The sequence below is a fragment of the Danio aesculapii genome, chromosome 13 (assembly GCF_903798145.1).
Source record: "Danio aesculapii chromosome 13, fDanAes4.1, whole genome shotgun sequence".
NCBI classification, from domain to species: domain Eukaryota; kingdom Metazoa; phylum Chordata; class Actinopteri; order Cypriniformes; family Danionidae; genus Danio; species Danio aesculapii.
Window position 1 is genome coordinate 20288405 of NC_079447.1, and position 24846 is coordinate 20313250.

Sequence of the window (24846 nt, forward strand, 5' to 3'; positions counted from 1 at the left end):
GTGTAAACTTCTGTCTGTGTCAGAGTGATCAAACAAACTTTTTGACTGTAAAAAAAGTTCACACTGAAATATCTTGATTATGAATTCAACCCAGGCCATCTAAAATGCTTTTGACATTCACGTTCAGAAAAGACACGATTTTTCCTTGATTTGTCAACTGGGATTGTGGAATAGTTTGAAACTGTCTAATAGGTATTTTGAACTATCAAATATTGCCTATGTTGACTTCTTGATTTGCATTAGATGCATGGCATTAAAATCCTGGAAAGTTTATTTTTTAAAACCTTAATTTTAGAAATAAAGAAAAATTCATATACATCTTGAAAGGCCTGGATGAGTAAACAATCGGAGAAATTGTTCTTTTGGCGTAAACTATTCATTAAATCTTGAGAGGCAGGCTCTAGGACCCAGTCTTAGGCAGAAGTTTTTAGGCTCTGGAGTCTTGAGACGCACCTGCTGCATTCGCGGGCTCAAAGAGTTCAGCTTCTCACGAACAGCAGCACAGGTACGTTCAGCCTCATCCATACAACACAAACATTTCAAATAGCTAAACAGTTATTCGTTTAATTTCCTGAACCAATTACATTTTTGTTATACAGTCTATGTATCTGCTTTTCCTCGACTTCGAGCTGTGATGGAGTTTATCTGTTGTTTAAACTGTGTGGTGAACATTTTGTATTTCGATAATATTCAGATGTATTTGTTGGATACATGGTGGCTTTACAACTGACCTAGAGACTTTTTTTATTTTGAAATTCATTTAAAAGTGACATTTTAGTCGTAGAATTATTTGTGTTAAAGTTATTTGTTTTTACCTTATTTACTGTACCTTTAGTTGTTTCATGTTAAACCACGACACATTTTACAATTAATAAGATTATCTAAAATCATATTTTCCAAGGAAATAATTCATAATTCATAATTTTCCAAGGAAACCTTATGTAAATTACCTAGTTTTACTACAAATGCAACACCACAGACTAAACGCTATTGATTTTAACTACAAATTAACCACGTCTTTGCTACATTAACTGCAGTTTAACGATGGTTTAATTATGTATTATAAGGTTTTTGTTATACAAATGGTAATCAATGTGCCAAAACATGGTTATTACACGTTTAATATATTAAAACCATAATTTTTTTTCATAATAGAAGAACAGTGTCTGCTTATTATTATCTGCAGTGTATGCTTTTTAGGTGAAGCCATCAAGGTTACAAGAACCAGAAATGTGTTAAACCAAAGTAAATTCAAGTAGAGATTGAATGAAGTTAAAATATTACCATTGTGTGCGTCATTTCCATTCAGGCCTTAATCCTTAGCAATACACAAGAGTCTGATCCACAAAACACATGATGGAAATGACATTATGTTGGAAATGTTGTGAATAAAGAGTTCTGTCTGCTCTGGGAAATTACAACAGACAAACTTTTTTTATGTGATTGTTTTGTGCAGATCCTCAACATGATGGAGTGTATTAAAAACTGCTGCAGGACATTTGCATCCAAGAAAAATGAACCAGAAATTCAGAGTGAGTTTAGTTTTCACATTCACCTCATCATAATTCTTGTTTTATAAATTCACATCGTGTATATACATATAAATACACATAATGTATGAATATATTTGTGAACGAATGCATTTGTATATAATTGTATCTTCTGTAGTGATAAAGATTCGAGCTCCTGTTAAATCAGCTGCAGAGTGTAATGTGACGAGGAGTGTTGGAGTTTCAGAGGATTATCTGCTTTCTAAACTGCCTCCGGATGGCCGAGAGGTTCCTTTCATCATCCCAACCTTCAAACCTTCATACATCCAGCCGAGAGGCGCACAATACTCTGGCCACAACATTGGACAGCAGAGTAAGCAGAATTAATCTGATGAGATTAAAGTGTTAGTTCACTCAATAAAAAAAAAAAATTCCTCATTGTTTACTCACACTCAAGTGGTTTTAAACTTTAATGGATTACTTTCTTCTGTCAATATTATTAGCCCTCTTAAGAAATTTCTTTTTCCGATTGTCTACGGAACAAACTATCATTACAGGGACTTGCCTAATTAACCTAACTTAACCTAGTTAAGCCTTTAAATGTCACTTTAAGCTGAATACTAGTATCTTGAAAATATCTAGTTAAATATTATTTACTGTCATCATGGCAAAGATAAAATAGAAATGAGTTAATAAAACTATTATGTTTAGAAATGTGTTGAAAACAATCTTCTTTCCGTTAAACAGAAATTGGGGAAAAATATACAGGGGGGCTAATTATTCGGTGGGGCTAATAATTCTGACTTCAACTATATATATTTAACCTGTTGCCACAATTGTGTCTACAAATCTCTTTTGAATGATTTTAGGTGCCACAAGGTCCACTTATGCAGAAAGGAAGGCAGAGCTGGCTGGAGTCAGTCAGATGCTGTACGATCCTGATGTGAACTTAAACAGCAGTCATATGATCAGCTATGTGTCGCCAGGTTCACTGAGACGCCCCACTCTGAAAAACAGAGCCAACTACAGCCCTGGCACAGGTGAGAGACCTGTAGATCTGCCCAAAATGTCTATTTATGATGTTTACTATCCAATGTCACTTCCTCATGGCATCTTTCAGCACGTAACTTCTCAGCAGGTACTGCAATCTCAAATATTTACATTCCAACCCACCTGTGTTTAATTCTGCTGTTTTATTCCCGCTCCTAAATCCCCTTATTGTTCATGGCAGATTTGCAGTGATGCTGTCCCAGTTTGTATTGTTAGACGTTTTCAAAAGGCTCAGTGTGACACTTTTGGAAATGTTCAACTTGAATTGCTTGATATATTAATAATGAAATCAGCTCAGAAGGGCAAGTGTCTGTGGAGTCTTTCTAAGAGTAAAGTAAGGGAAGCTTTTGTGTTTTATTCTCAGGTTTGGATCACAGCGACACACAGAGACTCAGTCTGTCCATGTTTGATTTGTCAAGTCCTCAGGGCCGTGTTGAGGTAACTTCACACACAAACATGCAAACACACACCTTACGTAACAACTTAACAACACATCCCATAAATCTGAATTGGAATTAAATTTACAACATTCACGTGCAGCTGTGATCACATACACCAGTTCACACACAAGCTATTACTGATGCATGTGAAGAAATGTCTCTTATTTTTGTGGTGGCAATGCTGAATTTTTAGCAGCATTACTGCAGTTTTTTACATCACACTATCCTTCAGAAATCATTTTGATGTGGTGCCATATCAGCTCAAGAAACATGATTTGATTATTAATGTTGAAAGTGGCTATAGGCCTGTCACAATAATCAATATATCGATTTATCGTACAACACATGGACATGTGCTCAATCATTTTTGGTATATTGCCCATACATAAAAAACAATTCTAGCAACATTTTGGCTGATCTCTATCTCTATTGGAGGTGTCGGTGTCAGTATGGTTAAAAAACACTATAGTATTTGGTGTAAATGACTTATTATATAGTATATTTTCATGTGGGTGTCTGACAACTGAAAATGGATCTGTTAGCAGATATCGCAGCCTCTATTACTATTTGCACCTTTTTTTTGTTAAAATGTATTATTATTTATTTGTTTAGGATACACATTTGCACATCCTGATTTCAATGCCTAATTATTAAATTGTTAAAATGAGTATAATTAAATTAAATATTCTTAAGAATAAAATATTATGTGTTCTTTGGGAGAGTGTACTTGCATTTTGATGCTATTACATTGTCATTCTGGCATTATAATAAGTGGCATGAAATGGTTGTAAAATGACAATAATATTGTTTATCGCAATATATTTTGCTGCATTATATTGTACAAGAAGAAATCGATATCATGACAGGCCTAAGTGGCTATGCCAAATTTGCTTTTAGTATTTATTAATGTAGTGAAATTATCATTATTATTTATTTAAATTTAGTTTTTGTCTTTTTTGTCTTTTTAAAGTTGTTTAGTTTTATCAAATTAAACAAAATAAAAATGATACATATTTCTTAGGCAACTAGTTATGATGTATTTATTTTATCTATTTAGTTTTTTCAAGTAGGAAATATGGTTCTGGTTTTATGATTGTAGCTTTGGTTACCTTTAACCCTGATTTGATAAACAGAAAAGTTCTGTTTTTTCCTTATTCATTTCCATAAATAAATTATATTCATTTATATAAAAGGTTCTGTTCAAATTAGAACAATTAGTATGTGTTATAAACTAATCAAATAAATGTTATCGATTAAACATTATTATGAATATGCTCAGGGGTGGATTTAGTGATTTGGGAGCCCTAAGCAGTTCCAGCCATGAGGCCCAATAGTCCTAAAATGCACCCTTTCTAGTTTTATTAATTTTGTTATTTATTAATTTAGATTTTATTTCCTTATATCACTGAATCTCTTTTTTCATGTTTAATCTTAAAGAAATCTCTATGTTTTAAGTGATTTGTTTTCTTAAAATGAATTTACAACAAAAAAATGAGTAAATCGAAAATAATAAATTGTTTTTAAAACTGAATCTTCACCTGACTTGACTGCTGGACTGCTCCATGATTGGGGTTGTCAGACAAATTTGCGTAGATACTATAATTACGTTAAAATTTAATTTGTTAGACCCTCACCATACAAAATATGATAGAAAACGATGTTATGTGTAAAATATATACTTCTAGGTATTTATTGGGGCCCCCAACTTTCCTGAGGCGCTTACTTTGCTTATTGGTTAAATCCTCCCCTGCTTAATTATCATTGTCTATAGGTGGCATGGTGGTTTAATGGTTAGCACTGTCGCCTCACAGGAAGAAGGTTTTGGAGTCCCAGCTGGGACAGTTGGCTATTTTGTGTCTAGTGTGCATGTTCTCCTCGTGTTCGCGTGGGTTTCCTCCGGCTGCTCCAGTTTCCCCCACAGTCAAAAGATAGATATAGAGCTATAGATAGATGAATTGAATAAACTGAATTGGCGGTAGAGTATAACTGAGTTTGTGAATGGGTGTTTCTCAGTAATGGGTTGCGGCTGGAAGGGCATCCACTGCATAAAACATATGCTGGAATAGTTGGCGTTCATTCTTGATAAGTAAATTATTTATGATGCTATTTCTATCTATTGGCGGCATGACAAAAAACATTCACTATTGCGAACCAACTTTGAATTGCATATCAGTTTCTATTGTAGTTCCGACTTAATAAAGAGTGAGTTTGTGGTCTCATGCATCAACACGAACATATTAAGTCGGGTGTCTATGCATTAACACTTTTTGGTGTTTAATGATTAGCAGTGCTGTTGTTTAGTAACATTAATTCCTCTGTGTTTCCTCTCAGCGTTATGATTCTGTATCCAGCATCCAGAGCAGCACATCCTCTGTTCAGGATTCTTTTGGGAGCAGCCGTAGTCTAGGTAACCATTCATGATGGAACACCACATTCCAAAAGAACCCTCAGCGTTCCCTTATATAGAACTGTTCCACTCTGCTGTCACCTGGAATTTCCACTAAAGTTTCATTTGTTTGCTTTTGCTTTTGTTTTCTGCGGGGTCTTTTAGTACCCTTTATTTCCCAGCTGTCCTACTCCCTCTGTCCCTCAGCCAGTGCACACATAAACACAGACTCTCAAACAAACTCACTCACACACACACACACACACATACACACCCAACATGGGCTCAGATCACTGCAGATTGTGAAATCGTAAAGGGCAGACACAGTAATTACTCCCAAATGTTTTCCCTCAGGTCCAGTACACAAGTTCTCAGATAACTCTCAGAATGTCCAGTGAAACTTTATATACAAAACACAAATAATAAACAGAAAATGCTTTTTAGTACACTGAATACTATTGTTATGTATTTTATAAGGTACACTCTTGGAAATAACGGTACAAATGGTGTCACTTTTGTGCATAAAGGGACCATAGTGGTACGTTAAAGGGACAAATTAGTCATATTTACACATTAGTGATTAATATTAATACATATTAGTACCTAAAAGTATACTTTTTGAAAATGTACCACCCCAGTGATGACATTTGTACCTGTATTTATGAGAGTCTAAGGTTCAAACATTTCAGAATGCCAGTAAAGTGCTAGAAATTTTACTATTATTAGATTTTTTTCAGACATCCTTTTCATATTTGTATTATTTTTGTGAGGGATAGATGAGTGGAGCACTTTAACTTTTTTGTGTTCATATGTATGTGCATAGAATCCATCACTCTGTCTGGCGATGAGCGGGATCGTGAGCCGGGGAAAGTGTGTGTTCACATTAAGTATGAGGCGGCGGTGGAGCAGGTGTGGATCACCTTAGTGAAGGTATAATTTTATCCAGGTTTTGCTCGTTTACAACAGGCCATTGTGTGTCCCAGTTGAATGGAGCCTCTGTGTGGCTGAGAGAAACCTTTAACAAATGACCACATTTCTGACCAGCTATGTTTAATCCCTCCTTTTTGTATAATTAAAAAAAAAACTCTCGATGTGTGTGTCATTTGATATCATAAGTGTGCGGTGCAGCGTTATTAATCTTTTAGTTTTATTAATAGTTTGAATTCATTTTTGTTTGGCATTTTCTGTTTTCATATTAATTTTAGTTTGTTAAATGTATTGTTTTTTCATTTTTCTTGCATTTTTCATTTTCGATTTGGTAACACTTAAAAAACGTTTCAATTAGTAAATGCTGGTTAATGTGCTAACATGAACTACAAATGAACAATACTGAAGCATTTATTAATCATAGTCTAATATTTACTAATGCATTATTAAAAGTTGTGTCTGTTAACATTAGTTAAAGGGCACCTAGGTTACCCCTTTTTTCAGATTTAATATGAGTTTTTTGTGTCTCCACAATGTGTCTGTAAAGTTTTAGCTCAAAACACCCATCAGATTTTTCATTATACCTTTTATAAGAGTCTATTTTATACATTTTTGCACCAGGAGGCGGTTTTGTTGTACTGCGCCTTTAAGGCTAGTCCTCCCCGTCCACCGTTTCTACGTGCGTTTCTGCGTGCCTTAATCTCCTCTCTCGGCTGTTTCAGACAACAGACAGACATAAAGGAAGCAGATCTCACATAGCGTTTGTGAGAAATACTACAGTAAGAACTTTACCAATTAGTATTTGATGCATTTGTTGCAGAGTTGCAACAATGAGTCACACACAATGTCGTTACAAAGTTCACGCACACACACACACAGACACACAGACAGACAGACAGACAGACAGACAGACAGACAGACAGACAGACAGCACGCGCGTTTAGCTTTGCACTCTATTAGCACGCATATGTGACAGGATACAGGATAATCTCCACTGCTGTATGGATATCAGTTATGTTAATGTACAAAATAAACCTGATTTAACATCCACAAACAGAGATTGAAGCGTCTTCATTTATAATTGTTCTGACACGCAGCTGTGCTGATGAAATAAAGCTAAGCTAAATCACTGTAATTCATTACACACATGCACTGTTTTAAAACATGTTAAACTTGTGAAACTCACTCTTGATCACATTTGATGATGATTGATGATCCTAGCAAACTGAACAGACCTTTTATGCCCGGTTGCGTTGCACACGTATGGTCTTGTTGATATGATTATACACGTGACTACAGGGACATTTTAATACGCAGATGTCAATCAATTTGCTGGGCGGGGGGACTGCACTCCTACGTCAAGTTGCGGTCGTTCTGAAAACCGTTCCAATTGGTCCATCGTTTTTATGTTGTTAAATTGAAAAAAAAAAAAAAAGGACTCCCCAATATGATGGTCTATACACTATATCTACACACATGTCTGTCCAAACAGCTTGAAAAGTAGATTTTTCACCATAGGTGCCCTTTAATGCACTATATATATATATATATACAGACACACTGAAATATTATATTGTTTAGGTCACAATTCATGGTATTAATAAACCATTAACTAACACTATTAGTTTTAAACAACAAATTAACTGTTTATTAATGGTTAGAACTTAGATGGAAGATAGAAGTTGGCTTTAGGTTTTGGATAGGATTAAGGATTCAGAATAAGCTCATACTTTATAACTACTAATGAACAGTTAATATTGTAGTAATAGGCAGGTAATAAGCCAGTACAAAATAATTTACATTTTTAAATTATGTTTGGATGTGACAAAATGGAGTCACATCATAGATGGTTAATTGTATACACAATAAAAGCTGCCTTACATAACTTGTTAATAATTACAGTATTTTTAAAGAGTGTGGACATAACAGTGTAGACCAGATCCTGAGTGATTTGTCATAAACCTACAGACGTCACTCCGGATACAATATTCTTCTGCAAGAAGCATGTTGTTCTTTATTGTGCCGCTGGCTGCTAGAGTACTAAAAGTATACTGTAGCTTTAATTAGCATTGTTTTATCATATTTCATGATGTTTGTTTTGTTTTATTTCTGTCGATTATTTTCTAATATAAATATTTCAGAGCTTTACTTTTCATAAAATGCCCCTTGTTGACATACAGTGGCTTTAGTGGTTGTAAAAGCTCATAAACAGTAAGCTTACATGTTGCTATCAGCCTTTCTCATTTTTCCTCTGGCTTTGTCACTTCCTTTCTCATAGTGCACAGACTTGAGTGTGTATAATGAAAGAGTGGAGCAGCAGAAGATTGGGGTTAAAGGCGTCATCACTGTGAACAAGCCAGTGCGATTTAAGAGTACGCTTAAGGAAGCATCAGAAGTGAGTGAGACCCAGCGCTTATAAAGCTACAATGTGCAAAATTCAAGCTTCGACTTGGTTGATATCCAGGTGTTAAATGGTACATAGTACATTCAAAAAGGAGAATGCAAGGTTAATTTTTTTGATTAATATATTTAATGAATTGGTTCAGTTATTTTATTCAGTAGTACATAAGGAAGGTTTTTTTTTAGCTAAAACTGTGGTCAAATGCATCCTGAGAGTGAAAGAGCATACATATATATGTGCACACAAACATACTGAAAACTGAACATTCATTTTATTTAATTATTTGAACTAAATCTCCTCTAATCCACAGCCATGACAAACTTTTGATTCAATTAAAAAATAAAGTTGAAACCAATTCAAATCAATTATTTTATTAGTAATTCAATCTAATTAGATTTAAATAATATCCATTTATAAAGGATGCTATCTCTGAATATCATGCTTGAAAAAGGCTCTTTCTGGTTTGTTGTTTGTTTATTGGACCGAAACTAATTTAAATGGTACATTAAATATATAATGTCACCAATTAGTCAGTTTTTTAAATTTTATTTTAAAAAGTAGTTATGAAAATTATGAATTAAATTTTCTTAATTAAAAGTTTATATATATATATATATATATATATATATATATATATATATATATACATATATATATATACATATATATATATATATATATATACATATATATATATACATATATATACACCACAAGATAAAAGCATCTGAATTCACACAAAGACCCAGTGACAAAATTTACAAATGCTTCATTCTTTTACTGATTGTTAATAATATCATCTGTATTGTCACCTGCATGATAAATGCAGCAAGTACTTACTAATGTATTATGAGAAATAATGCATTAAAAATACGGGAATGTATGAACGTTTGAACAAGATTATTGTTGATAATTACCTTTATTTTGTTTAATGGTCTTGTTTCATTTTTTTAAATAGTACTGCCCCTCAGAAGCAATATAAAATAAAATGGTACTTAATTCACAGAATACAAAAGTAGGTACATTCTACCAAAGGTTTACACCCCTTATATTTTAATCAGTGCCTCGTGTTATCTTCTGGAGCATTAATACATGTTTTTATCTTTGTAATATTTGCACTTAAATATAAGTGAATATTTATTAATGAAATCGTAAACACAATTGAGCTGCGATTGTCATGCACATCTTGTAAGGGTAGTGCGGTTGTGTGATCAGTAGTAAATCTCTGAAAGCAAGAGGAAATCCCCAACGTTAGATTATATACAGAAGACTTACCTGCTTTCATTGACTCATTGTGACTAATAAACACATGACTACAGAAGCAGGCCACTTAAGGATTTATTTCAAACTCTTGACTGAAGTTATTAAGGGCGTTTGGAGTAAAAACTTTATTTTATTTGGTAATGTCATGTGCAGAATTTACTTCACAGAGCCATAGTTCATTGAGAAGCAATACAAACAGCTACCATTATCACAGAACCATATTTCAATGCCATCTGATCATTCCATTTTGAATGCAAGCTTGTCAGTGAATATGCCAAAGAATATGTGGAGGACATTTTGGAGGATTTTTCTGCAAAACAGTTGACATACCAGAAGTGCTCAGGACAAACAAACAGTAGGATTTATCATTAAAACAATCATAAAGCAGTTACAGATCATCCAGATAATGATGTATTCAGAAGCAACTGTATTTGAAATGCGTAATTTGTGTAAACATCTCGCGTATGTTCAGTAGGTTGTGTGAAAAAGCTCATTCAGAGCACTACAAAATAAAAAAACAACATTCATTCATTTTCTTTTCAGTTTAGTCCCTTTATTAATCAGGGTCACTACTGCAGAATTAACCGACTACTTATCCAGCCTATGTATTACACAGCGGATGCCCTTCCAGCTGCAACCTAACACTGGGAAACACCCATACACTATTGCATTCTCACACATATACACTACGGCCAATTTAGTTTATTCAATTCACCTATACCACATGTCTTTGGACTGTGGGGGAAACCGGAGCACCCGAAGGATACCCATGCGAGCACAGGGAGAACATGCAAACTCCACACAGACATGCCAACTGACCCAGCTGGAGCTCGAACCAGCGACCTTCTTGCTGTGAGGCGATCGTGCTAACCACTGCACCACCATGACGCCTAAAAACATCAAACAATTGATTTAAAAATTCACTTATATCTTTTCAGAATCTCCACATGTGAGTATTTTAGTGCATTTGATTAGACATTTTCTTGCTGTCTCTGTCTGGGTTTCAGGACACCGTCTTCATGGAGACATTTGTGTTCACACTGAACTTGGAGCAGATCCGCAGGTCTGCACTGGTGCTGCGGCTGCAGGCTCACACACCACGCAAGCGCACACTGGGGGAGTGTGTGCTGTCTCTGCGAAGCCTCGGACCGCAAGAAACAAAGCACTGGCTGGAGTTCAAGCATCATTCTAAAACACATGTGAGTGGATCTCTCTATGATCACATATCCCAACACAAATTTAGCTTCGTTTTGACTGTAGGATTTGCTGAAGAAGTACCTCCACCTGCAGTAATCCACAGTCTGTGGACTACTGACTACCACCATTTATAATTACATCAGAAATGAAACAGTTGCTCTAGTTCTGCTCCAGTCTGTTCTGTTATTTAGGTCACTGGTTTTAAGGAAGCCAGACAGGCAGACAGAGAGAGAAAGGGGAAGAAATCAATACACTCAGAGAAAAAAGTACTTTCAGTAAATTTACTAGCCAGATATAGCTGACAGTTTCCAGCCCAAAAGCTGTTGAAAACCAGCCTAAACGCACAAAAAAACCCCATTAAGATTGTTTTATTTAATTTAAATTTATTTAAATCAGAAATTAGCCTAGTTACTTTAATTGTCAGACTTTGTTAATCACACAGCAACCAACACCAACAGTCACAGAACCACAATGGTAAAATAATTACAACCTAACTGGATCACATCACAACACTGCACTTATTCTTCTGTAGATTACACTACCTATTCACCTATATATTGTGCATTTATTAGGCTGCATTTACACTGCAGTGTTCAAGTGACTCAATTCCGATTTTTTTTTCTCCCATGTGGCACAGATCGGATATGGCCCATGTACGTGTAAGTAGGAACAAATCACATGGATTCCGATTTACTCAAATCCGATTCAGGCTTTGTTCATATGTGGAAATTTATCTGATATGAATCGGATCTGTGTTCTCGTGTCTGCAGTGTAAGCAGGTAGATCAGATTTTCACCTGTCAATGCGAGTCACGCATCATTAAAAACCGTAGCGAATTACATCAAGTCTGACGCTTTCATTTCAGAACAGACTTCAGCAGAGTCCCAAACTTTAAATCTTATATACGAGGACTATACAAGGAGCATGTTAATGAGAGCGAGAGAGCGCAATGTCCGCCACGTAACCAATATAAACTAATATATAACGCATACATCACGTGCATAAATCACGCCATGGACATTATATTAAGATGCCTAAAAGTAATAAAAAAAGCCTGTATATCAAAAGAAGATGGCCAAATGAGAACCTTTCTGTCAGACTATAGTAAAACAGCTTGTCAAAAGCTGCGTACAGATTACATACAGGAATAGAGAAAAGTGCGCTCTTTTATTATCAGCTGTTAGTCAGCGCCTGCTCTTTTTTTTCTGGTCATTTTGCCTTTGCCATGTGCTGTATAAATGCAGATGATCAGATATGAGTCACTTTTAAAAGATGATGTAAGCAGGTCTTCAAACAAATCGGATACAGTCACAAAATCAGAATTGACCATCAAGATCTGCAGTGTAAATGCAGCCTTAGTTTAAGCATGATATTTAAATACTTTATAAATTCTTTGCATTAAATATCCTGTTAAATTAAAACGAAGTATTTTAGATGTTAGTTTCAGTCTGTCAGTTTTTAAGATATCAATTAGTTAGTGTGCTCCAATGTGTCTTTAGTAAATCTGGTGAGCCTAAAAATAATTCATTTGGCAACTCACGAAACGAGGACTCGTTTGACACAACAGAAGCAGGACATGAGTTCCAGCTTCCACAGCAGCTCCATCGATTCCTAGTATGGATTCAGGTAGATGCATGGCGTAAATGCATAAATTCGCCCCATTTGGCGTTTTACATTCTTTTGAACACATTGAGGTGCTCTTGCCAATCAGGCAATGCTTCTATGTTCATTCTTGCTGTCAACTGTGGGGAAAACGATAGATAAATGTCTCATGATAAACTGCTGTGAGTTTAACTGCACGCGAATGGGAGTCAGATTTGTCTTTCCTTCACCTGCTTGTGGGTGAGCTAACGCAGTTTGCCATACGCATTGGCCAGTACTAACTGCATGGAGTAAGAGCACAGTTACATTTTGCTAAAAAAACTGGACATAAAATTTATGTTTCAAAACCGGCCAAATTTTGTCAACCCGCCTAATCCATTTTTTACCCGCACAATCAAATTTAAAACTGTCCAATCTGGCAACACTGAATGCTGCTTTCTCTAATGCTTACTGGCAAAGTATTTATTACTAGTAAAAGAATATATATATATATATATATATATATATATATAATGTTCTTTTTAAATAAATAATATTGTTAATAATGTTAAAATAATATGATTTTATATTTAAAAACAAAGCTCTTTTAAGTAGTTACAATACAATCAATCAGACAATACTGATGAGAAATCACCATGTCTACAATAATATTAAGAGCACCAAGTTTTCTAACATTGCCATTGTATTGTATTGACTGCTGAAAATTCTGCTTGGAATTACTGGAATAAATTCCATTTTTTTTTTAGAAAGAAATAGATAAAGGACATTTAAAAATATAATAGTATTAATGTCAATATTGCTTTGAAGTTTCATACATTCATTACAGTATTGTTAATGAAAGATACCGTATAGAGATTCAGCACAGATGACAGCTATTTGCTTTGGTCAGCTAGACTTTCTGAAAGTGCTTTGATAGTGTGTGTTTGTGTGTGCATCTGTATTCGACTGAAATGAAAACAGAAAATGAAGTCTTATCACTGGTATAGTGTTTGAAATTGACTGAACAGAGTTTTATAATGAAGGTCAGTGTTTTTTTTTTGGTAAATCAATAATGGGGGTGTGTGTGTGTATATCTGGGTCACAATAGGGCTTATGCAGCAGCAGCAGGTAGTCTGACTTAAAAAAACGTTTGCATGCTGGTCTGATTGTGTGTTTCTGTAGGTGTGTCACGCTGAGCTTCAGCTGGCCTTGTGTTTCCAGCCTGTGAGCACTCGAATGCAGCTCCAGATCCTCAGCGCTCAAAACCTTCCTTCATCCTCCTCACCGCTCACACAGAGTGAGTCTATCAGCTTCATTCATCATCATCATCATCATCAACATCACCATAACAGCTTCATAATGGTGCAATTTAAAGGGATAGTTCACCCAAAATAAATCACGTCATCATTTACTCATCCTCAAACCTGTTTGAGTTTCTTTTTTATTGAAAACAAAAGAAGATGTTTTGAGGAATGTTGGGGGAAGGGGGCAGCCATAGTCCTCCATAGTATTTTTTTGTTCCTACTATGGATGTCAAGTATTTCAACAATTTTCTGAATATATTAGAAAGAAACTCAACTAGTTTGGAGCCACTTAAAGGTGAGCAAATGATGAGAATTTGAATTCAATAAAATAGTATATTTTAACCTTTTATTTTAATCCGACACATTTTCCCATTTGTTAGTTGTTTTGTGGAAGAATAAATGTGACAAATATGAAGTGAACTGTGCAAATGAATGTTCTCTTTAGGTTACTTTGTGAAGGTTGACTTGCTGGGTGAGGGTAAGATCTTACTGAAGAGGAAGACGAAGGCGATGAAGTCTTCAGGAGGGCAGGTCCAGTGGGGAGAAGTGCTTCATTTCCCCATCACCAGTCAAGACCACAATCTACAGCTGATGGTCAAACTCTACAGCCGCAGCTCTGTGAGGAGAAAACACCTGCTGGGACAGGTCAGTCTGGATAACGCACTACAAAAAAATAAAAATATAGTTCAATCTCAGAAAAAAATGACATAAACTGTCACATGTTTGTACCTAAAGGGTCCACTATGTGAGTTTTATCTTAAAGATGACTTTTGTACCTTCGTGGAACTGTTAGGTTCTTTTTAGGTGTTAATGTCTACACTTTAGGTACAAATATGTACTTTTAAGATTGCAGTATGGAGCTGTTAAGTACAAATGTGTCTTTCTGAGAGTGTAAAACTGTATTATTTTTGATTTATTACTACATTTCATCAGCAGGTTGTAGTCTTATATATTTAAAATATTAATTTAATTCTGGGATTGCAAAGCTCCATTTTTAGCATGATAGCTTTAGTGTGTAGTTTTGCAGGGTTCAACAGACATTTTTCTAAAATGTTCAGTTGCTGATCAATGAATGTTTAATTTATTATCAAAGTTGAAGAGTTTTTCAATGGTGATACATTTTATTCATAATTATCTTCTTAATAAATACTTCATTATAGACAGCATGCTATAAATAAACAGTGCTTCCCAGAGGTTTGTAATATACTTGCGGTGGTAGCCAGATTGAAACACACCTTTTACTCACAGCACAGAAATGGTCAACTACATGCGACAAACAAAAATATAATGTGATTTTAACTATATTTTTATTTATTATGACACTGTCATACACTTTTGCTTTTCAATGGGTTAAAGTTATTAAAAAGGCTGCTGAAATAAAAGAAATCCACTATTTCTCCTACTTTCATGCTGTTTAGGGGCCATGTGCACCCACTGACAGGTAAAAGCTGCTCTCGCTCTCTCTAAAGTTGCTTTATTGGCATGACATTTATAATGTTATGCCAATAAGTCATAATATAGTACAGTAATACCAAAGCATTTTGGATATGTATAAAGTATGTAATATATTAACATCATTAAATTAATTAAATATGCAGCAAATGAGAAAGAAATAGCAGAAAAAAGGAATAAAAAAATTATTGACATTATTGCTAGAAAGTTTAATAATTACTAGAATAAAAAGTTAGTTACAAATTAGTTGATTAGCCAATTCTAATGGTGTACAAATATTTTGCAGCAAAGTTTTTCTGAATCCTTAACTAAATGATCAATTATTTAATGTTGCTCTTGTGGCTGTGTGTGCGCAGTCAGCTTCAAAAAGGTCATGCAAAAACTCATACAAATAACGGCAACTTTAGAAACCGAAAGTAAAACCCCAATCCTGGACATTTTAGGAGGTTCAGAAACTATGGTCAGGCGCATTTTGGTGCAAAAGGTGCAGCTCTGTGGGTTTGCAGAGCACGTGAGTGTTGACAGTTCTCGCACACACAGAACCAGCAATAGGAAGCGTGTAGAGCGAGAGAAGACTTTCCACTGGTTAATCAATTGCGAATGTTTGGCTTCCTTGGACTAATAAAAAAAGTGTAAAAGAATGATAATAATAGTATTATTCATGTGTCACCCCCAAGTATACTTGAGCGGTCGTTATATACCTGGGTGGCCCACCCAAGTAAAGTCTATGTGTGGGAAGCACTGATATACAGTATGCTGTATATATCTGGTAACATTATTAATGTCTTTACTGTCACATCGGACCAATTAAATGCATCCTTCCTAAATAAAAGCATGTATTTCTTCATTGAAGGTACTCTTGAGTTTTGACAGCAGTTTTCCTGAGGCAGTGGAGCAATGGAGGGATGCAATGGCTAATCCTGAAAAAGTGGTGACATCATGGCACAGAGTTAGTCGACCCTGAAAAAGGAAGGATGAGTTATATTTTTGAGATAAGTGCATTTCAAATGCAACTTCCAAAAAAAAACTTTTCATGTTTTTGTTGAAATATGATTATTGTAGGTGGAAAACATTTCTCTAAACTGCTGTGGTAGTACACACACGTTTACATGTATAAACTGAGTTGGTCCAGTTGAGTCGCTCCTAATGTAGCTAATCTAGTTTGTAGATTTAACATTGTATACGTTTGTGAACATGCAACTGTCTAAAAACCTCTGATAATATCTCATATATTTCAGTACGTTAGCTGTCAATTATTATGTCTCCTATTGAAACAAACAAAAGCATTTCTAGAGTTTAAAAGCATTCACTGCATGAAGCCAATCAAGTTTCTCAAAGACTGGTGTATGAACAATCGATCACGAATGTGATATCGATTTTTATAGTTCAACAAACAAGAAGTTAATATTGAGTGTGTTTATACATAATATTGTCTGTTCTGTTTCTCTCAGAGTAGAGAATCTCAGAGAGTTTCGTTCATTAATTAACCTGCCTTTGAAAGAATCGAGTGAGCCTATGATTCAGTAATTCATTCATAAAGATAGTCACATGCTTTTTTCTAAATGATTCAGCTGCTTTGAGCAAATCATTTGAATGATTGTTTAAATGTATCATTTATGAAGATAACATGGTGCCAGCTATTGGTGCTTTTAGTGTCATATATTATTTTCTTCAAGACATTTTACTCTGGATGTACTAGAATTCTGTAACTGGATGTAATGTAATTCTCTAATGGCAGTAGGCATTATACAGTCATGTCATGTCAGCTCATATTTACATTCAAAGCTTCTATTGACATTTTAGAATTAAGTTTTGTCTTTAAGGTCACATAAAATTTTTTTACAGTTTTTAAAAGTTTTTTTAAAAATTACCCGCAGCAAAAAAATGTTTTTGAAACTTTGAAAGACTTGTTTGAAGCAAAGTTCTGTTTTTATTAGAAGAAAGTAGCTAATAGGTAACAGACATGCATATTCAAAGCCACTGGGAAAAGTAGTGGACACTGTACATTTGTAATATTAATAAAATAACTATGTTAGTATGTAATATATGCGCATTTAGAAAAGTCAGACACTATATTTATATAGGTTATGTTTTAACTAAGTTATTAAAATACAATATGTAACAATGACTGCCTCTGTAGTTCTAGTGCCAGCGCAAAGTACCAGTGCAAAAGTACACACTGCAAACTGTTTAATATCTTTATTAAAACAAAAATCCGAAGAAATATCTACACATCAATTGATGTCAGTATTGGACACCCTAGCACATGAACAGGACCATACAATGGATAGACTATGTGCAATAAAATGTATTACCGTAGAGCAGTGTAGCAACATGACCAAAAACAGTCAGATAGTCAGCTAAGAATGTTAAAAAATGAGTAAATGAAGTATTATTTTCAGTGTTCTTGTGTATAACTCAGCACATCTGAGTTAATGGCAAACTGTTGTGTGTGTGTATATATATATAAGAAAAAAAATCAGCATTTTGGTGATGATTTTAGCACTTTGTCTTGCTCACTGTAGAAGATAAACCAGCTATTAGGTGCGGTGAAACCTCTGGTGTTGGTGCTGAGGGTAAAACTCTTTGAAAACAGCTTTTATTTTTGGAAGTCTAGAAGGTTTTGGGTTACAGTCCCTTCCAAATGCAATTCAATCCTTCGATTTGTCCCCATTTCCTTTCACGAGCACAGAAAAAAGGGAAAGGCCACATGAGAGGGCAACAAAGAGACTTTTGTTAACACATTCACCTCCCTGCATCTTTTGTGTCGCCCTCAATTCAAGGTGACCTAACTTTCTCTGCCTTTCTCCTGTCATTTCTAAGAATGAATTTTTTTGCACAGGTGACAGACAGTAGCTTGCCCAGGAGTGTTCATTGTCTTTATGTTTAAGTACTTTGTGTTATGCAATGCTGTAGGTGTCTGATGTTATGTAAGACAGATATTTAAAAAGTAAATATTCCATTTGTACCGACTGTATTTTATGTGCACGCAATAAGAAACATTGTTTAATCATACTGTTGTTTCAAAAAGAATGATAATATTAATAAAACAGATCAAATAACATGGAAATCAATCAGCAGCGTTAAATTATAATGTGACTTTATATTCACAAAAATCCCATTCTTCTTTCTTTTTTTAATGATTTGACAGCTGATTTGATAACAGCATATGGTGATTTATTGGCATCATCCTCCTCCAAGCCCAGAGGAAACACTATAAACTGACCAAGCATGTCTGAGTGTTTGTGTTCTTTAACCTTCTCTGATTGTGCGGCTCTTTTAAAGCTGCTTTCACATCCGGGTGCGTTTTCATTTACGTCATCACTTTCAGGATGGTTGTTTGAACAGGGTTAATGGTTATTTCTGAAAGCACACCCCCCCTAGCTGCAGCAAAACCCTGTAAAACAGCTGATCCTTGTGTGCGATGGTATTTGTGTAATGTGTCGTAGCAACCATAAAAACAGTTACAAAAAAGACAATCATTTTAAAAAGCTGAAAGTGAAATTAAGTGACAAAACACACCAAATAATAATACAATTAAATTAGGAAACAGTTAATCTGGCATTCATTTTAGTGCATATAACAGTTGTGGTAGTAAATATTTCTCGACCACACCACACACTCACACGCACACTCTTAAACAGCTGTGACCATGTGGAGTTTGTGTGCTTTAGTGTGTTCCAATTAAAAGTGGATCAGCAGTTCCGGGACTTCAGCTCTGTGTCCAGGATCTGAAATCCCCACAAACTCCTTTCCATTTAATTAAACCCATTTACAATATGAACCCATTTACAATCACATCTCATTTATTTATTAATTATCACTAATTGATATGTAGCAGCGTTTTACATAAAATGTGTTCAGTTTCAGTGGAAAACCAAAGGGGGATTTATAGATTAACATCTCTAAAGTGTAATGTCTTGAAATTTCCCCCGTACATCAGAATGTCATGTCATAATTAGAGTGTCATGGAATTTCTGGATTATCATGAATCTGTAGACACTGAAATTCAGAAGATCGTTCCAAATCATGGAATATCAGGCACTTTTGTTTGCTGATTTAACTTTTAGTTTCCATTCATCAAAAAATATATAATTCCACATAGTTTAATGCCTGTTGTATATTGGGTATAATTAAATTATCCATTGTTCTCATAGTAGCTTTTAAAATTCAGCAAAATGATTTTAAGCTAAAACTATTTTAATATTATGTTATTTCAGCATATTATTTATTAATATAAGCACAACAGTGTGTTTTTGGTTCATTAGATGTCATGAAAATTAAGCATTTTAGTCAGTGAAAGTCAGTGAATTTGATATTTAGCTTATAGTGGGGACTCTGTTTTTCCCTTAGACAAAATGAATGATTTTGCCATGATTAACAGAAGAAATCCATTGACATTCAGTGTAATAGAAGTTTATATTAATCTTATCACAGATATCGCTGCAATTAATGCAGACCCATAATACCTATTAATTATCATTTGAAATCTTTGTCACACTCCTTCAAGTAACAAGGTTTTACACAAAGGTCAGCATTGTAAGCAGGTTTTAATCATAATATATAATAAAATTAGCTTTGATCATCTGTTGTTTTTATATATTATATAAAATGTTGTTTAATGATTTAGACATTTATGAGTATTACGCTGAATTACAATAAAGATTATTTCATTAATATTTTGAGGTTTCCACAAGTTATTTTTGACAAAACACTTTCCTTGTAATTAATTAAAACAAAAAAATACATATTAAATCTTTTTGTACATTTATTTTGATGTGAAAGATGAAAATGAGCTTCTTATCTTTGAAAAGGCAGACAAAAATTACTACTTTGTGAATAGTATGCCTAATATCTCATTTATTTTGATAATTTATTCATTTATTGTAAAATGCTGAATGTTTTATATAGGTGATTTGTTTATGGTTAAGATATATCCCATTCCGTGACGGCCCGTGACCCACAAGCTCACTACTGCCCCCTGCTGTGGTGCCCTGTGAGCTCTGAGCGGTGAGAGTGCTCACTACTGTGCTACTGGAAGTTGATGAAACTCTTCAAAAATAATAAAATAAACACATACACTCCATCTATATTAACACATGACGCACTCTCCACCTGTATTCACATGATACACTCTATTCATATTTACTCTGGATACATATTTACTCCCTATACATATACACAAATGAAACTCCCTATACATACAATTGATTCATCCTATACATATACACCTGATACACTCTATACATATACAGACTTTATTCATGTGCACACTTCATACATATGCACTACTGATACATTATACACATAAACACACAATACACTTCATTACTCAAATCCATTCCCCCACATGATACACTCCGGTAAGGGTCTGGGATAGAACCCTCGTCTCTGGTGTGAAAGGTGAATCACATACCCACTGAGCTACTGGAAGTTGATGAAGCTCATCAAAAATGTTATACACACATGACATGATACACTCCATCTATATTAAAACATGACAATCCATACATATGTAAACATGATGCACTCTCCACATGATACACACACTCTATACATATTTACTCTGGATACACCCTATACATATATGTATGATACATATGCACACATGATACACTATACATATACAGACTTTATTCATATGCACACATGATACATTCTACACATATACACACACTATATACATATACAGACTTCATACATATGCACTAATGATATTTTGACATTTTACATTTTATGACAATGACATTTTACACATTTACACACACAATACACTCCATATATATATATATATATATATGCACACATGATATATCCCATTCCATTCTGTGACGGCCCGCAACCCACGAGCTCACTACTGCCACCTGCTGTGGTGCCCTGTGAGCTCTGTGGTGAGAGTGCTCACTACTGTGCTACTGGAAGTTGATGAAACTCTTAAAAAATCTTATACACACCATCTATATTAACACGACACACTCCATCTACATGAACACATGACACACTCCATACAAATGCAAACATGATGCACTCTCCACCTGGATACACCCTATACATATACTCACATAAAACACTATACATATACACTCTATACATAATCCGAGTGTATCATGTGTGCATATGTATGGAGTGCATCGTGTGTATATGTGTAAAATGTATCATTTGTGCATTTGTATGAAGTCTGTATATGTATAGAGTGTGTGTATATGTACAGAATGTATCGCGTGTGTATATGTATGGAGTGTATCATGTGTGCATATATAGAGTGTGTATATGTATAGCGTGAATATGAGTAAATATGTATAGAGTGTAACATGTTTACATATGTATGGAGTGTATCACATGTGTATATGATGATAAGTTTCATCAACTTCCAGTAGCTCAAAGGGTTTGTGATTCACCTTTCACACCAGAGACCCGGGTTCTATCCCAGACCCTGACAGTGAATATGTATGGAATGTATGGAATGGGATGTATGATGTATACATGTATGTGTGTAAAATGTCCCCCTCACTTTTCGGAAACAGGTTATTCTGTCCCCCGACTGGCCCACACGTTTTATTTGACCTAGCGGCCGCAGGTGTTCTCTGGTTTGTTACTTGATTTGAGTGAACGATCACTCAGCCAATCACAGGGCGAATCTCTTCAGCCTCTGCCACAAGCTTCATTCATTCACTTTGCAGTCAAAGACAAGGATGACTCGGAAGGGAGCAACAGCTACAACTGGGTAAATCACTAACGTTACAGAATCCTACTTTTGTTCCGTTTCGAAGTGAGAACCGTAAAGTCCCTGGTGCTGGTGTCTTGTCTGGCGCTGAGCCAGATAAAGACAGCGGGGTTAAGTTGGTTTTGTTTTCGGTATTCCTGGCACATTCAGTGACAGACGGCATTAACTAAAAAACCTCTAACCCTAAAAAGATCTAAACTGTATTCCCTACAAAAAGACAAAGCTGGTTATGTTTCACAGCTGTCTTTCTTTTTTCGCTCGATAATACGAGCACTGCTTGAGCAGTCGCAATATGCGTTTAGCCAGAGAGCTCGCGATGAGCTGATCTCTCAGTAAGGGACCGTCATAAAAGTGCTTTTTTTTTTCGTTTTTTTTTTTTTCCAAAACAAGACCAACTTAACTCTGCTGAGAAAGACGTGTTATATTATCACAATTATGCAGCCTTTTTTACGGCCTAATGCTTAATTTATGTTTTAGACATGTAAACACACACAAGTACTAGAAAAACAAGAACTTTAGCGTTTGTAAAACACACAAGGAAGTCTAACAATCCATTAAAATATAATTTGCCGATGTGTTTTAATCATATCAGATACACATACTGAAAGTAACTATAAAGTTGAATCTACTCCTCTCTAAGTTCACCAACCACTTACTTGCATGTATTTGGGGAGTAACTGGTGAATTTACGTGTTGAATCCTGCGTGTTCTGCTTTTATGAATGACGCATCGCCCCAAGTACACATGGCGATGTCCATCTCACGTTATATGTGTAGTATCAACTTGCAATTTTGCAATTGAATTGTAGTATTTAAAAATATTTTCACACAGAGTAATGCTTAATTTAAATGTGTACAGAATGTTTATTTATTGTTATTATTATTATTCTGTAAATATTTTAGAATTTTGATTAAAAGATAATGGCTGTTTACGCCCCTGATTGTATGTGAGCATATATGTAGAGTGTATATGTATAGGATGAATCATTTGTATGTATAGGGAGTTTCATGTGTGTATATATATGGCTTGTGTATATGTAATGAGTGTGAGTATATGGATAGGGTGTATCCAGAGTAAATATGTATAGAGTGTATCATGTGAATACAGGGGGAGAGTGCATCGTGTTTACATACATATGTATGGACTGTCTTGTGTTAATATGGATGGAGGGTATCATGTGTATATGCTCAGTGAGTACGTGATTCACCTTTCACTTTATACATGTACATACACACAGTAAACTCTATATACACTCTCTACTGTGCTACTGGAAGTTGATGAAACTCATCAAAAATCTTATACACACATGATACACTCTATACATATACACATGATGCACTCCATACATATGTAAACATGTTGCACACTCTACATGTATTCACATGATACACTCTATATATATTTACTCTGGATACACCCTATACATATACACTCTATACATATGCAGACTTTATTCATATGCACACATGATACAATCTACACACATTATACACATATGATACACATAGATATGCACACAAGATACATCCCATTGCATTCCATACATGTTCACCCACATGATACACTCCTGTCAGGGTCTGGGATAGAACCCGGGTCTCTGGTGTGAAAGTTGAACCACATACCCACTGAGCTACTGGAAGGTGATGAAATTCAACAAAAATCTTATACACTATGTATTCACACTCTATATATGCATACGATACACTCTATACATGTACACACACAATACATTCTGTACATATACACACACTCTATACATATACAGCCTTCATACATATAAAAATCTTATACACACCATCCATATTGACACATGACACACTCCATACATATGTAAACATGATGCACTCTCTACATATTTACTCATGATACTCCCTATACATATACACACACAATGCATTTTGTACATATACACACAGTCTACACATATGCACAAATAATCCATATGCTCATTACACTCTGTACATATACACAATCCATACATATACACACACAATACATTCTACACATATACACACCATACATATGCATATACATTATACACATATGATACACTCCATACATATGCACACGTGATACAACCCATTGCATTCCATACATATTCACCCACATGATACACTCCTGTCAGGGTCTGGGAGTGTACATATAAAAATCTCTACATATAAAAATCTTATACACACCATCCATATTGACACGACACACTCCATACATATGTAAACATGATGCACTCTCTACATATTTACTCATGATACTCCCTATACATATACACACTCTATATATGCATACGATACACTCTGTACATGTACACACACACAATGCATTCTGTACATATACACACACTCTATACATATACAGCCTTCATACATATAAAAATCTTATACACACCACCCATATTGACACATGACACACTCCATACATATGTAAACATGATGCACTCTCTACATATTTACTCATGATACTCCCTATACATGTACACACATGATACACTCTATACATGTACACACACAATGCATTTTGTACATATACACACAGTCTATACATATGCACAAATGATCCATTTTACACATATACACACAATGCACTCCATACATATGAACACATGATACATACACACAATCCATATTAACATATGAC

The 24846-nt window shown here is 34.9% G+C and overlaps 1 protein-coding gene across 1 annotated transcript; it reads left to right on the top strand.

Annotated features, from left to right (window-relative positions):
• The first annotated feature begins 489 nt into the window (after positions 1–489).
• On the top strand, positions 490–18566 carry LOC130239669 (tandem C2 domains nuclear protein). Its single transcript, XM_056470965.1, has 12 exons — positions 490–505; positions 1457–1532; positions 1669–1863; positions 2360–2530; positions 2905–2978; positions 5312–5387; positions 6190–6296; positions 8572–8688; positions 10965–11156; positions 13918–14032; positions 14485–14684; positions 16345–18566. The coding sequence occupies exons 2-12, from the start codon at positions 1466–1468 to the stop codon at positions 16453–16455; spliced, it is 1425 nt and encodes a 474-aa protein (XP_056326940.1). The 5' UTR covers positions 490–505; positions 1457–1465; the 3' UTR covers positions 16456–18566.
• The last annotated feature ends 6280 nt before the right edge of the window (positions 18567–24846 follow it).

What these genes read in the sequence shown, in the direction of transcription:
- LOC130239669 (XM_056470965.1), top strand. Translation starts at nt 1,466, where the DNA reads ATGATGGAGTGTATTAAAAACTGCTGCAGGACATTTGCATCCAAGAAA. An exon ending in TGGGAGCAGCCGTAGTCTAG is followed by an intron (nt 5,388 to 6,189) that starts GTAACCATTCAT and finishes GTATGTGCATAG; the next exon opens with AATCCATCACTCTGTCTGGC. An exon ending in TGTGGATCACCTTAGTGAAG is followed by an intron (nt 6,297 to 8,571) that starts GTATAATTTTAT and finishes CCTTTCTCATAG; the next exon opens with TGCACAGACTTGAGTGTGTA.